Raw genomic sequence first — 15,754 nt, 5'->3', positions numbered from 1 at the left:
GGAGCTGGTTTCCGGGACTTGTTTTTAAGTGAATCCCTGGGGGAAGGGGAGCAGGGACAGTTTAAGGGTAAACAACAAGGTTTTTGTTTAACCTCAATGAAAGCCTCTTCCTAAAATACAAAAATATAAAATAGGTCCTTACAGGACTACTATTTTTTTTCACATTTTTATTTCAATTCTAGTTAGTTAACATACGGTGTGGTCATGACCTCAGGAGCAGACCTCAGTGATGTCTCACTTCCACACACCACCCAGGGCTCCGCACCGCAGGTGCCATCCTCAGGCTTGGCCCTGGGTCAGCCTCACTTCCCTCCAGCGAGGCGCTATTTGTAAGTCCTGGGTTAGAGATGAGGAGACACGTCTCCGAGAGGCTGAGCGCGCAAAGACAAGAATAGGTGGTACCGGGTTGTTGTTCCGCAGCCTCTGTGATGAACGGATGCTCTCTGGTGGGAAACTTGGGAACACTAGGCCCTCCCTCCTCCCTCCCTGCATAGCAGGGGAGAGGCAGAAGAACCGACACAGGTTCTGGTATGAAGCCTGGCATGGGCGATGGCGCCCCTCTCCCCATCCGCCTTGGCTTGAGGGGCCTATGGTTTGCGTTGGCCGCCAGCAGAGCGAGCCGAAGCGGGGCGGCCCGGTGGGTAAAGCCTTCCAGCGACTGTCACTGCCGGCGTCTCGTGTCCATGACTCCAGAGGAACATTTAGGCTGACACAACCTCTCTTCCACACACCAAACACATCAGAAAGGGTCCTAGATTGAGAACTTCCATCTAAGTGCCCTCAGACTGAGAGGTCCTGGATGGACCCCAGGCTGGGGCTCTTTGAGGGGTCATTTGGCTGAAGATATTCCTGAGGGGATCTCACAGGGGGCTTCCCCACAGCGAGAGACCTCAGGAGGGTCCCCCAGACTGAGGCTTCTCTCAGGGATCCAAGTTTGAGGCATTCTTGGGAGAAACCCTCAAATTGACCCCTCAGGGGGTCCCCAGATGGAGACCGTCAGAGAAACACAGGATGATAGGACATTCTTGGGGGGGCCTTCTCTTGGAGACACTTCTGGAAGTACAGGGGATGGATCCCTAGAAGGAGACACTAGAAGGAGAAAGGGGCTGGGAGGGCCTTGGGAGTCAGGCTCCTGCCTTCAGAGTTCAGGCTTTGGGACCCGCCCCATCCTTGCCTTGACCCACACTGACTCACCTGCCCTTCTCCCTTCCCCCTCCCCATCAGGTGAGGAGGTCCACGGTGGGGGTGGGGGCGGGGGCGGGGTCATTCCAGGCTTCCTGGGTGTCATCCTGGGCACTGGATTTGGGAAGGCCTGGGTTTCTGAGGGAGGGAGCAGTAGGCAGCCGGACCTGTCCGGAGAGGCAGCCCATCTGGGTCTCATACAGGTGGGCCGGCTGAGGGGAGCTGAATCCGGGTCAGGACAACACTCCATCCATCCGTGGCCCCCTCCCAGGCCGCCCCTCTGTGGCTCCTTCCCCACCTCTCAGCTGTGGCGACTGCAGGTATGAGTGTCACCCCACAAACTGGCCCTGGCGGGAAGAGTAAGAGGGCATGTGTGACATGGCAAAGTACAGAGTGGCCCCTGGGGACTCTCTCAACTCCCGTGTCCCTCATTCCCTCTGGACCACCAGCCCGGCCTGCATCAGCCTCTGATTCTCCTTCTTTCCTGGTTATTGACCCAAAGCCCCTCCACTCCCCTGCCCTACGACTCCTCAGGACTTTCCTCCCGGGCTTGACCCCGCCGTGTCGCCAAGGCCCACTCCTCCCTTCCCTTTCTCTGGCCTTTACTGCGCCTGCGGGTCTGGGGCCAGGGGCCGTGCAGGCCCAGCCCCCCAGAGTTCCCTTGGCCGCAGGGTGGGCGGAGCTCTGGCCAGTGCGGGGTGGGGCCGCACTGGGTCCCCGCCCAGCCCGCGGGAACGGCTCGGGGAGGAGGCCCCGCCCCCGCGTCCCGCCCCGCCCCCGGGTATAAGAGCTGAGCTCAGGTGCGCGGACTTCTAGCGTCTGTCCCAACGGCTCCCGGCAGGTAAGGATGCCAGGGCTTTTCGCGTAGACGGGCTGCCCTAACCCTGTCCAAAGGGCAAGGCTCGGCTCTCCTACCCTAGCCTGCAGGACAGGGGCTGGGAGTCAGGTCCCACGTGCCGGGGGGGTGGGGTGTGTGCGCGCAAAGTAGAGGTGAGCGGTGGGAAGAAGTGGGAGGATTGGTCGAGGGGGAGGCCCAGAGGATTCCCTCTAGATGGGTGGGCCTGGGGACTGTGACCTTAGCTCCTGCCTGGATCCTGCGCAGGGGCTGGGCCTTGTGTGGAGTTGGCTCTGACCTGCTGAGTGAGCCCCGAGGGGATAGTTGAGGAAGAAATACTGAGCCCTCCCCTCCCCTGCCTTCCCCTCTGTCTCCCTCCTTCTCCAGGCAGATCATGAGCCATCAGCTTCCCCGGCGCCAGCCATAGGACGACACAGCTCTTGCCAGGAGAAGCACACCGGGCACCATGGGACAGTGTCGGTCAGCCAGTGCCGAGGTGGGCCCAGCGTGCCTGGCCTTTCTGTCCCCATCTTCCACCCTGAGGGTCTGCGTCCCCACTGACTTCTGCCCCTTGCCTTGGCCCCGCCTTGTACCCTAGATCTTGCCCAGAAGAGCCGGACTCTTAAGTGGTGTCCAGCACATGCAGTGCTGCGTCCACACAAGGAGCCCTCCTGGGAAGAGGTGTCTGTGCCTCTCGCTAGGACCCATCCTGCGTGGGGGCCTCTGGTGACAGGGAGGGAGCCCTGCTGGGCTCAGAGCGGAGGCCAGAGGGGGTGGGGACTAGATGCTGGGATCTGGAGCGGGGGGAGCTCCTGTGCCTTTCAGCTGCCTTCTGCCCCCTTGGCCTAGGGGGGCTTGGGGAGGTAGGGTTGTTGGGGTGGGCGGAGCTTCCCTGACCGTGGTGATGTCCCCCGCCCTCAGGATGCACAGGAATTCAGCGATGTGGAGAGGGCCATCGAGACCCTCATAAAGAACTTCCACCAGTACTCTGTGGAGGGTGGGAAGGAGACGCTGACCCCCTCTGAACTTCAGGACCTGGTCACCCAGCAGCTGCCCCACCTCATGCCGGTAATGACTGGGCCCCGCCCCAGGCACCCCGACTTCCCCGGCAAGGTCCTGACGACCCCACCCACACTGCCATGGCCCCAGGCACTCGCCAACCCCTAACCCCTCCCCTTGCCTGTGCCAGGTAGGCCCGGGTCTGGCTTCCTGCCCCAGGGCAGGGTGAGGCCCGGAGAGGGAGTTTCTGCCTTGCTGAGCTGTGGTCTCTTCCCTCCCCTTAGAGCAACTGTGGGCTGGAAGAGAAAATCGCCAACTTGGGCAGCTGTAATGACTCTAAACTAGAGTTTGGGAGTTTCTGGGAGCTGATTGGAGAAGCAGCCAGGAGTGTGAAGCTGGGAAGCCCTGTCCGGGGCAGCTGAGAGTCTTTCCCTGGACTTTTTGGGGGGGATGTTGGGGCCTAGAAATAAAAGTCATCTCTGCCACCAGTGTGATTCCCGGTCTGCACCTGCTTCACCCTTGCAGGGCTCTAGTCCTCGGTGACCCTTCCCAGGGCTCTCCAACACTGCCAGGCCCGGAGTCCCCGCCAGAGGGAGGCTGGGGGGTGGGGGGAGGCAGGGACGGATGTGGTGAGTGCTGGAGGGATAAGGATGGTGTAAGGGCCAGGTACTTTGGTTGGGAGGAAGGGCAGAGAGGAGGTGGGCTACTGGAAATGATTTGAAGAAGGGGGCTGGGAATGGGGCAGGATATTTGGTGCTAAAAAGGGTCTCTGGGAACCTACCCTTCCTAATCCCCACCCCAAATGGTAGTTGTGTCCAGGGCTCCACCTTCCTGCCTCCTCCCTGGCCTCTTTCCTTGGGTGAGGCCTCTGTCCTTGGGCGAGGGTCGAGGGAAGAGAGCAGGGGAGGGAGAGGACCAACTGGGTGCTTGGGCATTTAAAGAATGATGGTGGTTTTGTATCATTTGATTAATAAAAAAATGGAAAAAAAGTGAAAGATGTTGTCTTGACTGGACACCCACCCCCCACCTGGGACCGTGGGCGGTTTGGGGTGAATGGCAGAGTCCTGGGTGGCAATGGGACACTGGGGCTGTGGTAGTTACAGTGGGAGTGAGTGGGACTTGTTTTCCCATGGATTTGGCTTGAGGATGGGTACCAGGCCCCAGAGCTGGGGACTAGGTTGTCTCTGAAGGATAGGCTTCTCTTTGCCAAGGGGCTGGTCCCCTGACAGGAGAGGAGGCCACAAGTGCTCACCCTGGGAAGCGGTCAGGAACCCCGGTGTGCTGGAGCCCGGCTGACCTGCAGCAAGGGAAAGGCGGGGCTGAGAAACAGGCCGTCCATTATCTTGGGAGCTCGGGCCATGCTCCTAGAGCACAATTTCCTCGTCTGTAAAGTGGGGTCTGCTTGTGGCTCACAAATTTGTTGGGAGGATAATGGACACATCACATAAAGTCTTCAGCGGAGAGCCTGATGCAGAGCAGGCGCCCAGAGCTGAGGTCTCTCCTGGCCAATTCCCTTGGGTGTCCTGGGCAAGGGGTGGAGGGGTGTTCCCACGGGAATCTCCTGCTGCCCACGGCGGGTCCTAGGAATGGGCGTCAGCTCCTGGAGGTCGCAACTGGAGTTGGAAGACCAGGGGCCAGGCTCCGCTGCCGCTTCTGACTGGGGCCACAGAAATCAGGCGTCGCTCCTGAAACCCTGACAGCAAGGAAGTTTCCCGGGCCGGCCAGACTGGCCTGAAAGCCGCCTGACCTTGTCTGTTGGGGGACCCTGAAACTGGGCTCCCAGTGACCCCTGTGATCAGGGCAGGTGACGGCCCTTCCCTTCCTCCTGCTCAGGCGCTGCAGGGTGGGGAGGGTGCGGTTGTGCCGGGTGCCACCTTCCACCGCTCCCTTTGGGGTGGGGTGGGGGGGTGCTAAAAAAGGTGTGTATCCCTTTAACAAGGGCCCAACCCCAGGGCTAAGTCAAGAGGGAGCTCGGTGACTACCTCCCCACCGAGCCAGCTCAGCCAGGCTCGGCTGGAGGGAGTGGGACAGATTCTGGGAGCGAGGCGGGGAGGAGTCGTCCGGGCCGGCTGAGCAGGGGGGGAGCCGCTTGGCAGTGCCAGAGCCCAGGCCCCAGAGCCCTGCGGGAGAGGAGGCAGTCCGAGGAGGCAGGTGAGCACCCCCAGCCCGTCCTGGGAGGCCTGGGGCTGCTGAGAGGCCGGGCGAACGTTTGGGGCCAGGAGAAGGGGCAGGGAAGGGAGCCTGGGGAGGGGGCCCCGGCGGGCACTGGGCTGGAAGATTCGGTTAATCATTAATTTTCCCGCAGGCTGCTCTGGGAGTGGAGACTTCTGGTGGGGCTGGGGCCCGGAGAGGCCTTCAGGGAAGTGGATGGGGTGGGGAGACCCGCTCCCCAACCCGGAGGCTGAAGGGGCTCTTCTCCAGGGCCCGGGCCTCAAGGCAGAGTGCTCACGAGCTTTGTCACCGCGGCTCCGGCCCTCCCTCAACCGAAAAAGGACAAATGCGGGTTGGTGGGGGTTGGGAGGTGGTCCGACCTGGGCACAGGCCTCACCAGGCCCTGGGAGCTGTGTCCTGGGAGAGCTGATGGGATCCAGGAGGCACCAGGGAGGGCCCAGCGAGAGCCAGCGAGCCCGGGAGAGGAGGCAGGCGCTGAGGTGGCCTGTTTCCACCTCAGGACCCAGGCAGGTCCTGGCCGACTGGCTTCCCTCCCAAGCCCTCTGAAGGGTTGGGGCCCCGCTGGGCAGCTGGGGGTGAGGGCAGAGGTGAGGGCAGAGGTGGGGGGGTGGGGGGGCCGTGGCTCAGCCTTCCTCGGCGGCGTTTAGTGAAGAACTCTGCCCTTGGAGAGACCAGGGCTGGAGGGCGTGAGTGTCCATGCCGCAGTCCGGCCCCGCTCGTCTGGAAGATGCTCCAGAGCAGCAGGCTTCTTCCGAGCCCTGGAGGGCTGGGGACGGGGGCTCTGTGTGTGGCGGTGTGACTCCGATGCAGGGTCCCATGCGGGTGGAGAGGGGGAGGCAGGGGCGCTTGTGCCAGACATTGGCCTCTGGAAGCCGGAAAGGAGTGAGAAGAGGAGCATGGAACGGGGATGTTGGCATTGGAAACAGCCTTGGAAATAGAGGGACGAGTCACCAGCCCTTTGGGATCACACCTTCCCTGTGTGCTGAAGGCCCTCGGGGCAGACGAATGAATGAAGAAGGAACTGAGTGAGTGAACGAATTTGAGGTGTATGGAAGGGACACAGGAAAGGCCGAATTCAGGCTTGAGAGTGGGCCAAGCTCTGGAGAGGGACCGTGGCCAGGAGGCATGGAAGTTCAGGGACATCTCCCAGTACCTGGAGACCCTTCGAGACTTAAGAAGAGCTTGTGTGGTGGGAAAAGAGGGTGGGTTGTGTGTGGTGGACTGAAGGGGCCTGGGGGTGGCTGGGAGGCACTCGGAGGGCTGAGACCTAGAACTTGGGGGTGGGAGGCAGGGCTGCTGTGGCCAAGACCCAGGGTCAAGGGTCAGAGCGCCCACAGGCTTTGGGAGAAGTCAGGAGGCTGGGCGGAGGTGAGCAGGCGTGGGGGTGGGGCCTTTCGGTTGCTCAAGGATGAATCAAACAAGGATGGGCCGAGGAGCACATCGGCAGAGGGCTGGGGGCTCTGGGCACGAGGGCCCTTTGGAGGACAAGTGGTCCTCTCGTTCCTGATTTCTGGGAAGGCTCTGGTGTCCATGTCCACCCTCCCACCCCCCACCCCGCCCTGCTCTTAGGCCAGGACCTACCTCCTGCCAAGGCTTCCTAGGACGGCCTGGTGGGACAGCCTGACCATCCAGCCTCATTCCGCCCTGGCTGGTGGCTGAAGGGGGCAGGTGGGAGGAGCAGGTACCTGTGCGTGGGTGGGTGGCAGAGCCTGTCTCCTGGCCCCCAGGGGAGGGAGGGAGGGAGGAAGACAGTAATGCCCCCCCCACCCCCCACTATCCCACTCTGATCTCCTTCCTTCAGAAAAAGCTTCGGAGAAGCACTTATCCAGATGGTTATCTCCAGCCTTCCCATTTGACTAGAAGATGGGGGTTGGCCCACTGGGGACTGAAACCCAGGGCTGTTGAGGCCAGCGGCTGACTGTCCCGGGTGCTCAGCTCTGTCTGGCCTGCGGGGCTGCCAGAGGCCAGGTAGGGGCTGGGACGCGGTACCGAGGGCAGGAGGAGTCAGAGAAACAAGACCCTAAGAAAGTGGGGAGGAGGGTGGGTGGGCCAGGGGAGAGGGCAGAGGCGCAGCACCCCCACACCTGATTTCCATCTCTCCCTCTCCCTGACTAGTTCCCACAGGGCTCCTCACTTAGGGAGCAAGGTCCCGAATGGTTAGGGTTTGGGGTTCTCTGAGCTGTCTTTCTACTCCCAAAGCTTGGCTGGGAGTAGGCTTGGCACAGTCCTTGGTGTGGTGGGTACAGCTTGTGGGACCCCAGGAATGCTGACCGTGGGCCTGGGCCACTCCCAACTCAAGGGCAGGGGGCAGCACTGTGTGGATCGAAACCTTTCCCCCTCCTCATTTGTGAGTGTCAGCGTGTTAGCCTGAAAGTCTTACATTAGACCTCACAGTCCTACACCTTTTTTTGTTTTTTTTAAAAAATATTTTATTTATTTGTTAGAGAGGGCAGGGACACAGAAGCAGGGAGAGGGACAGAGGGAGAGGGAGAAGCCGGCTCCCCACTGAGCAGAGATCCCGATGAGGGGACTCCCTCCCAGGACCCTGGGATCATGACCCGAGCCGAAGGCAGACGCTTGGCTGACAGAGACCCCCAGGCGCCCACAATCACACACTTAATAAGCAAAGAGCATGGGGCAAGGTTGTGGTTTCCCGCAGCTCCAGCTCCATTCTCCTCTTCCGACCAGAGTGGTCAGCTGGGCGAGGCAGGGAGAGAAGGCAGGGGTCCTGGTCAGAGACGCTCCTCTCTCTCTGCCCCTGCTTCCTTCCCCTGTTAGGGCCTCGTCCCTCAGGGTCACATCCTCCCTTCGTAAAGAGCTACGTGAGGGGAATATTTTAGAAGGGTGGTCAGGGGCTGTGGATACCTGGCAGCAGGGCTGGAAGGAGGTAGAGTATTTCTAGAACATGCACCTCAAGCAAGCCGTTGGGCCAGACGGTGCCGGTGAGGGGAGACACAGAGATTAAGAGCAGCGTGCTTATGTACCTAGGGTTTTTAAAAAATGGTCCTAAAGTCTATGAGTCACGCCCTTTGGTTCAGAAAACAAAACGGCTGTGCCTATGAAACTCTGTCCTTGCCTCAGGGATGCCTGGTATCTGGGGAGACCAGACCCCAGAAGAGCCCGTGGCCCTGGCCAGTGCGGGCCCTGGGAGTCTGGGAGCGGGGACGGTGCAGGGTGCGCAGGGCCGGGCCGGGCCAGCGCCGAGGTGAGGCTGGGCCAGCAGACCTCTCTTCCAAGCGGGGCCCTGCGAGGCTTAGGACGGGGTAGTGGCTGTGTCTACTTTCCCTTGCCAGAACCCTGTGGGCAGGGTGGCTGTGGCTCATTCCTGGGCTTGGGGGTGGGAAGGGAAACTCTGGGCTGGGGCTGACTTTGGGGAGCTCTGGGCCAGGGCGGCGGCGACTCACAGAATAGAGCCGCCTGTTCCCCTCATATCCTGTTATGCAGAGGCTGTATCCGCTTGGTCTGTGAATGCCTTTTGTCCTGGGCTGAGGGCCGCAGCTCTGTCTCAGCTGGGGCGGACTGGCCTGGCTCCCACGTATTTTGGTGTGGGTACAAGGGAGGGAGGGAGGCCTAGCAGGGCGTGGCTGGGGGGGTCTGCAGAAGGTCTGACTTAGTGGGCGGGACATTGGAGAGGGGCGACCTTCCCTGGGCTCCCCCAGTGCCTGTCCTGCCGCCTGGCTGAGGACACTGGGCAGGACACAGGTCCCGGCCCCTTGCTCTGTGGCCTGGGCCTGGGTCTCTGCCAGTCCTGCCGCTGGGGGCACATGGGCTTCTGGTCTCCCAGCCCCTCCGGCTCATCCCAGCAGTTTCTAGCTGCGCCTGCTAGCGGGCAGGGGCCCTGGGCGGGGCACTGTGGGGAGTGGGCACTTACCCCAACCCTCTTGGCAGGGAGCCTCGGATCTCACAGGAGCTCCGACTGGCCCAGGGCCTGGGGCTGGGGCAGGGCTGGGGAGCCTGCCAGGGGAACCCGCTGGGGCGGTGAGCCTCGGATCTCACAGGAGCTCCGACTGGCCCAGGGCCTGGGGCTGGGGCAGGGCTGGGGAGCCTGCCAGGGGAACCCGCTGGGGCGGTTGGGCTGGTGAGCGGCTGGATTACAGCAACCACAAGGTTCCCATTCCAGGCCCACCCTGGTGCCCCCCCTTTCCCCGCCTCATCCCTCCTGCCCAGGACCTGCCAGCCTGGGGACCCGGGGGAGGACGAGGGCAGGGCCCGGAGGGGGTCTGGACTATGGGGTCTCCTCACCTCCCCTGTTCATGGCGCCCAGACCCCCCGAGCCGTGAGGCGGCGAGATGGCAGACGGTTACACGGAGCTGGAGAAGGCGGTTGTGGTCCTGGTGGAAAACTTCTACAAATACGTGTCGAAACACAGCCTGGTCACGAACAAGATCAGCAAGGGCAGCTTCCGGAAGATGCTTCAGAAAGAGCTCAACCACATGCTGACGGTGAGGCCCCCGCCCGACCTGTCTGCCCCCCGGGCCACTAAGCCCTCATCCTCATGCGGTTCCCTTCCTCCCTGCGGCTTCCGTCTTTTCAGAGTGACCCCCCAAACCGGGCTCTCACCCCCCCTTCCGGGCCCCTGTCCTCTGGGTTGGGGTGGGCTCGGTTTGCCTCCTCCCAGGGCAGCTGGTGCTCAGGCCCGCGCCCCAGGAGTCCTGCCTGGGGCTCTGTGGGGCCGCTGCCCGGCCCTGCTGACCCCCTTTCCTCTCCAGGACACGGGAAACCGAAAGGCTGCTGACAAGCTCATCCAGAGCCTGGACGCCAACCACGACGGACGCATCAGCTTCGACGAGTACTGGACCCTGATAGGCGGCATCACCAGCCCCATCGCCAACCTTATCCGCCAACAGGAACAACAGAACAGCAGCTAGAGGACGCCTCCCACCACCCCCTCGGTCCGGGGCGCCGTCCCTGGTGCCCTTCCCGGGCTCCCCTCGGCCTCTTCCACCCACCCAGGCTCCTACCCTTGCTTCTCCCCCCAGACCTTCTGCTGGTGTCTCAGTCTGGGGGGACTCCCTCGGGGTCTTCGTTCCCGGAGCCAGCAGGCTCTGGGCCCCCCTCTGAATTTTCAGTGTTGTTTGGGGACCCCACAAGTTTCCTTGCCTGCTTAGCCTCTCAACCCTTCCAGTGGCTGCTGTTCTGCCTGATTTTAGGTCTCTCCTGACCTCCGGAGGTCAGCTTGCTGCTGGAGGTCTTCCTGCCCCCGCCCGCAGCAGCTGCCGACCTCTCCCCTTCCAACACTTCTGGTGGGTGGAGAAGATTCCCCGGGACCCCCTCCAGCCACCTTGGGGTCTGGGAACAGCTGAGCAGGGCTGCTCCCTCCCCTAACTGGAGTGAGGGCAGGGAGGCTGGATTTGGAGTCTGTACCCCTCCCCCGTCCCCTCGTGATGCTCATTAAAGCCTTTCCGCTCCCTGGAACCTCATTCCTTGGTGGTCTTTGCCCCGGGGCCTGAGGCAAGGGGGGATCTCACCAGAGGGCCCGTAGGACTGGGGCCCTGCGGTGCTGTTGGCCCCCGCTGGCTCCACGAGGGGCCGGAAGCGCGGGTCTCCATCCCCGGGCCCTCGGAGCCCCCACTCAGACTCCTGTTCTACTTCCGGCACACAGTGTGTCCCATTAGGCCTCTTTCCGGCTCCATGAGAGCAGCCTCCTCCTGGCTCTCAGCCCTCAGAGACTTCTGGCACCCGGCATGGTGTGTGGGCTGTGGGGGGCCAGAGCCGACCAGCCAGAGGGGGACACTTTTGGCTTTTCTCTGCTCCTGCCTTGAGGGAGCCCCTGCTGTGGAGAGGCAACAACGCAGCCCTTCTGGAAGGCAGCAGGGAGGCAGGAGACCCAGCGGGCGGGCTCGGTTAGGGGTTTTCAGCCTGGGGTGGGGTGGGTGTACCATCCTCCAGCTCTAAGATCGTCAGCTCAGGACAGGCCTGTGGTCACGATGGCGAGCGGTCTCCTTCCTCAACCCCCTCCCCAGGACCCTTCCCCAGTTACTGTTGCCTGTCCTGAGGGTGCTGCCCTCGGTGGGGAAGGGCTTGTTCACATGTCTTTGGGGGGTGGGTCTCTCTCTCTATCTAATTGTGATAAAAAACACGTAACATAATTTTACCCTCAATTTTTTTTTTCTTTCAAGATTTTATTTATTTGAGAGAGAGAGAGAACGAGCAGGGTTGGGGCAGAGCGAGAGGAAGGGGGAGAAGCAGGTTCCCAGCTGAGCAGGGCGCCCGACGCAGGGCTCCATCCCAGGACCCTGGGGTCACGACCCGAGCCGAAGGCAGACGCCCAACCGACTGAGCCGCCAGGTGCCCTTCCCTCAACAACTTCTCGGTGAACAGCGTTAAGTACGCGCACTTTGTCATACCCCGGATCTCGAAAACGTTTTCATCTTACATGACTGAGACCCTGTACCCACCGAACAGCAGACCCCTCGGCCCCTGGCAACCAGTTCTCCACTGGGTGTTTCTATGAGTGTGATGACTCTAGACACCCCAGATAAGTGGAATCACGTCGTATTTGTCTGAGGGTTGGCTTATCTCACGTAGTAGAGGGACCTCAGGGTTTATCCGTGTTGTAGCGTACACCAGTCCCTTCTCTTTAAGGCCGATTCTGGTCCGTTCTGTGTATACACACTTTCTGCATCATTCACCCGATGGCGGACGTGTAACTTGCTTCTACTTCTTGGGAGCACGAACATCCCTTCAAGATTCTATTTTCGACGCTTCTGAGATACACCCAGAAGTGGGATTGCTGGTAGTTCTATTTTACATCGTTGAGGAACTGCGCCAGTCTGCCTTCCCACCGACAGCGCACGAGGGTTCTGACTTCTCACATTCTTGCCAACACTTGCCGTGTTCTGATTTTCTTTTTTTTCTTTTTTCAAGTTTTTATTTATTTATTTGACAGACAGAGGTCATGAGCAGGCAGAGAGGCAGGCAGAGAGGCAGGCAGAGAGAGAGGGGGACGCAGGCTCCCTGCTGAGCAGAGAGCCCAATGCGGGGCTCCATGTGGGGCTCGATCCCAAGACCCTGGGATCAGGGCCGGAGCCGAAGGCAGAGGCTTTAACCCACTGAACCAGCCAGGCGCCCCGTGTTCTGATTTTCTGACGGTGGCTGTCCTAGCGGGTGTGAGGTGACGTCCCGTGTTTTTGACTTGCGTTTCCCTGTGGACTGTTCGCGTATCTGCTTTGGGTAAAGGTCTTCTTAGTGTCCGTGTATTCTTTTTCTTTTTCTTTTTTCTTTTTTTGAGTAGGTGTCATGCTGGGTGTGGAGGCCAACATGGGGCTTGAACTCACAATCTGAGAGCATGTCCTGAGCCAACGTCAAAAGTCAGACAGACCCTTAACCAGCTGAGCCATTCAGGCACTGTTACTTGCTCATTTATAAACTGCGTGATTTGTGTCTTGCTGTAGTTGTTAATATTGAATTGTAGCAGTTCTTTATGTATTATTTTTTAAAAGATTTTATTTTTTAAATGTTATTGTTTAAATTTTAAAACTTTTTTTTAAGGTTTTATTACTTATTTGACAGTGAAAGAGGGAACACAAGCAGGGGGAGTGGAGAGGGAGAAGCAGGCTCCCCGCTGAGCAGGGAGCCCAATGTGGGGCTCCATCCCAGGACCCTGGGATCATGACCTGAACCCAAGGCAGACGCTCAACAACTGAGCCACCCACGTGCCCAACGCAACTGATTTTTGAGTTGATTCTGTGCCTGCAACTTTGCTGAATGTATTAGTTCCTTTAGGGATCATGTCGCCTGAAAGCAGAAATAACTTTACTTCTTTCTTTCCCGTTTGGATGTCTTTTATTTCTTTTCATTGCCTATTTGTGGTGCCTAGGACTTCCAGAACTTTGTTGAACAGAAGTGGTGAGAGGGGTGTCCTGGCTCTGTTCCTGATCTTAGAGAAGAAGCTCTTAGTTTTTCACTGTTGAGTATGATGGTACTCGTGGGTTCATATGTGGTCTTTACTGTGTTGAGGTATGGTCCTTCTTTTCCTAGTTTGTTGAGTGTATCATGAAAGGGTGTTGAATTTTGTCAAATGTTTTTTCTACATCAATTGTGATGAGCATGTGTTTTTTTTCTTTTATTCTGTTAATGTGGTGTGTTATGTCTATTGCTTTAATAAATATATTTTATTTATTTATCTGACACAGAGAGCACACAAGCTGGGGGAACCGCAGGCAGAGGGAGAGGGAGAAGCAGGCTGCCCGCTGAGCAAGGGAGCCCAATGGGGGGCTCGATCCCAGGACCCTGACATCATGACCCAAGCCAAAGACAGACGTCGAACAGACTGAGCCCCCCGGGCGCCCCTTGTTTATTTTTCTTTCACATTTTCTTTTTTCTTTTTATTAAAACTTGATTTTTTTTAGAGCACTTCTATATTCAGCAAAATTAAACCCACGTGTGCACAGTTTTCCCCATTCGTGACATCCTGGACCAGAGCCGTACCTTTGTTCCAGCTGATAAACCTCCACTGATCTGTCACAGCCACAAAAGTCCGAGTTTGCATCAGGTTCGCTGCTGGTGTTGTACCATCGCTGGGTTTGGACAAATGTGGAAGGACATGTATCTATCAGTATAATATGAGGCAGAATATTTTCACTGCCTTACAAATCCTCTTCCGTCTTTTTTTTCTTTTTAAGATTTTATTTATTTATTTAACAGACAGAGATCACAAGTAGGCAGAGAGGCAGGCAGAGAGAGAGGAGGAAGCAGGCTCCCTGCTGAGCAGAGAGCCCGATGCGGGGCTCGATCCCAGGACCCTGAGATCATGACCCGAGCCCAAGGCAGAGGCTTGAACCCACTGAGCCACCCAGGTGCCCCTATTAAAAATTTTTTTTTAAGTAATCCCTATGCCCAACGTGGGACTTGAACTCACAACTCCAAGATCAAGAGTTGCATGTTCTACTGACTGAGGCTGCCAGGTGTCCCTGTGTTTTTATTTTATTTGTCTTGAGATATTTTCTAATTTCCCTTGTGATTTCTTCTTTGGTCTACCGGTGGTTCAATTTCTTTTCTTTTTTTTTTTTTAAGATTTTGTTTATTTATTTGACAGACAGAGATCACAAGTAGGCAGAGAGACAGGTGGAGAGAGAGGAGGGGAAGCAGGCTCCCTGCCGAGCAGAGAGCCTGACGTGGGGCTCGATCCCAGGACCCCAGGATCATGACCTGAGCTGAAGGCAGAGGCTTTAACCCACTGAGCCACCCAGGCGCCCCTGGTGGTTCAATTTCTACATATATTTGAATTTTCTAGATTTCCTATTGCTATTGATTTCTAGTCTCACTCCACTGTGATTAGAAAAACATTTGGTTGGATTCCAATCTTAATTTTGTTGACTTGTTTTGTGCCCAAATGTGATTTGTCCTGAAGAATGTTCTACGTGCACTTGAGAAGACTGTGTCCTCAGCGGCTGTTGTGTGGAATGTCTGTGTGTGTCTGGTGGGTCCCTAGGGGTATGGTGCTGTCGCAGTGTCTGTGTCCTAATGGATCTTCTGTGTGTGGAGGGAAATGGATGGTATCAAACCATTGTGAGGTTTAGGTTTCACTGAAAACACGCTTAAAACAGTCTTAATGGGGGCGCCTGGAAGGCTCAGTCGGTTGAGCATCCGGCCCAGGTCATGATGTTGGGGTTGTGGGATCGACCTTCCACGTCAGGCTCCATATTCAGCATTTCCCTCTCCCTCTGTCCCTCCCCCTGCTTGCTGATCTCTCTCTCCCCCATCGCCAAAGTGCTCTCTCTCTCTCTCTCTCCCCCCTTCTCTCTCTCAAATAAATAAACCTTAAAAAGAAAAAACAGTCTTAATGGTTTTTTTAAAAAGTGCTACAACGTTGGTTCACCTGGGCGGCTCAGTCAGTGAAGCCTCTGCCTTTAGCTTGGGTCATGATCTCAGGGTCTTGCGATGGAGTCCCGTGTCAGACTTCCTGCTCAGCGGGGAGCCTGGTTCTCCCTCTGCATGCTGCTCCCCCCTGCTTGTGCTCTCTCTCTCTGAGAAGTAAATAAAATCTTTAAAAGAAAAAAAAAAAGTGTTACAACTTCTAGGGGCACCCGGGTGGCTCAGTCTGTTGATCTCAGCTCAGGTCTTGATCTCAGGGTCATGAGTTCAAGACCTGCCATTGGGATCCACACTGGGCATGGAGCCTACTTAAAAAGAAAAAAAAAAAAAAAAGTCATGGGGTGCCTGGGTGGCTCAGTGGGTTAAAGCCTCTGCCTTTGGCTCAGGTCATGATCCCGGGGTCCTGGGATCCAGCCCCACGTCCTCGGGCCCCCTGCTCAGTGGGGAGCCTGCTGCTCCCCCTGCTTGTGCTCTCTTTTTCTCTCTTTCTGAGAAATAAATAAGTAAAATCTTAAAAAAAAAAAAAAAGTTTAAGAAACTACAATCTAATCCAAGGCTCACTTGGTCCTCCTGACAGCCTGTGATGGAGGAATCCCCATCCACGTTCTACAGATGAAGACACGGAGGCTCATGGAGGTGACGGGACTTAGCGAAGGACACACAGCTGGTCACCAGTGCCCGCCCAGCCCAGAGGTCTTTCACTAACGCTGGGCGGGCTGCCCAGGCAGCGGTTTGGCCCCAGGAACGACG

At 58.0% G+C, this 15,754-nt stretch overlaps 2 protein-coding genes across 6 annotated transcripts; both read left to right on the top strand.

Moving 5' to 3' along the window:
- The first annotated feature begins 1,952 nt into the window (after positions 1-1,952).
- On the top strand, positions 1,953-3,985 carry S100A14 (S100 calcium binding protein A14). Its single transcript, XM_080824361.1, has 4 exons — positions 1,953-2,023; positions 2,405-2,513; positions 2,939-3,085; positions 3,301-3,985. Exons 2-4 carry the CDS (start codon positions 2,484-2,486, stop codon positions 3,436-3,438), a joined length of 315 nt encoding a protein of 104 aa, XP_080680487.1. The 5' UTR covers positions 1,953-2,023; positions 2,405-2,483; the 3' UTR covers positions 3,439-3,985.
- An 866-nt stretch (positions 3,986-4,851) lies between these two features.
- Positions 4,852-10,607, top strand: S100A16 (S100 calcium binding protein A16). 5 transcript variants are annotated; one of them, XM_080824356.1, is made up of 3 exons: positions 4,852-5,167; positions 9,453-9,630; positions 9,898-10,607. In XM_080824356.1, the coding sequence occupies exons 2-3, from the start codon at positions 9,478-9,480 to the stop codon at positions 10,054-10,056; spliced, it is 312 nt and encodes a 103-aa protein (XP_080680482.1). In that variant the 5' UTR covers positions 4,852-5,167; positions 9,453-9,477; the 3' UTR covers positions 10,057-10,607. The 5 variants fall into 5 exon arrangements, with proteins under 5 accessions (XP_080680482.1, XP_080680483.1, XP_080680485.1 ...); XM_080824357.1 differs by lacking the exon at positions 4,852-5,167 and adding an exon at positions 5,349-5,519; XM_080824359.1 differs by lacking the exon at positions 4,852-5,167 and adding an exon at positions 5,349-6,213.
- The last annotated feature ends 5,147 nt before the right edge of the window (positions 10,608-15,754 follow it).

The sequence above is a fragment of the Martes martes genome (genome assembly GCF_963455335.1).
Source record: "Martes martes genome assembly, chromosome: 15".
Lineage (NCBI taxonomy): Eukaryota > Metazoa > Chordata > Mammalia > Carnivora > Mustelidae > Martes > Martes martes.
The sequence above is the reverse complement of the archived record's forward strand: the minus strand, read 5'-3'. Positions and strand labels throughout refer to the sequence as shown.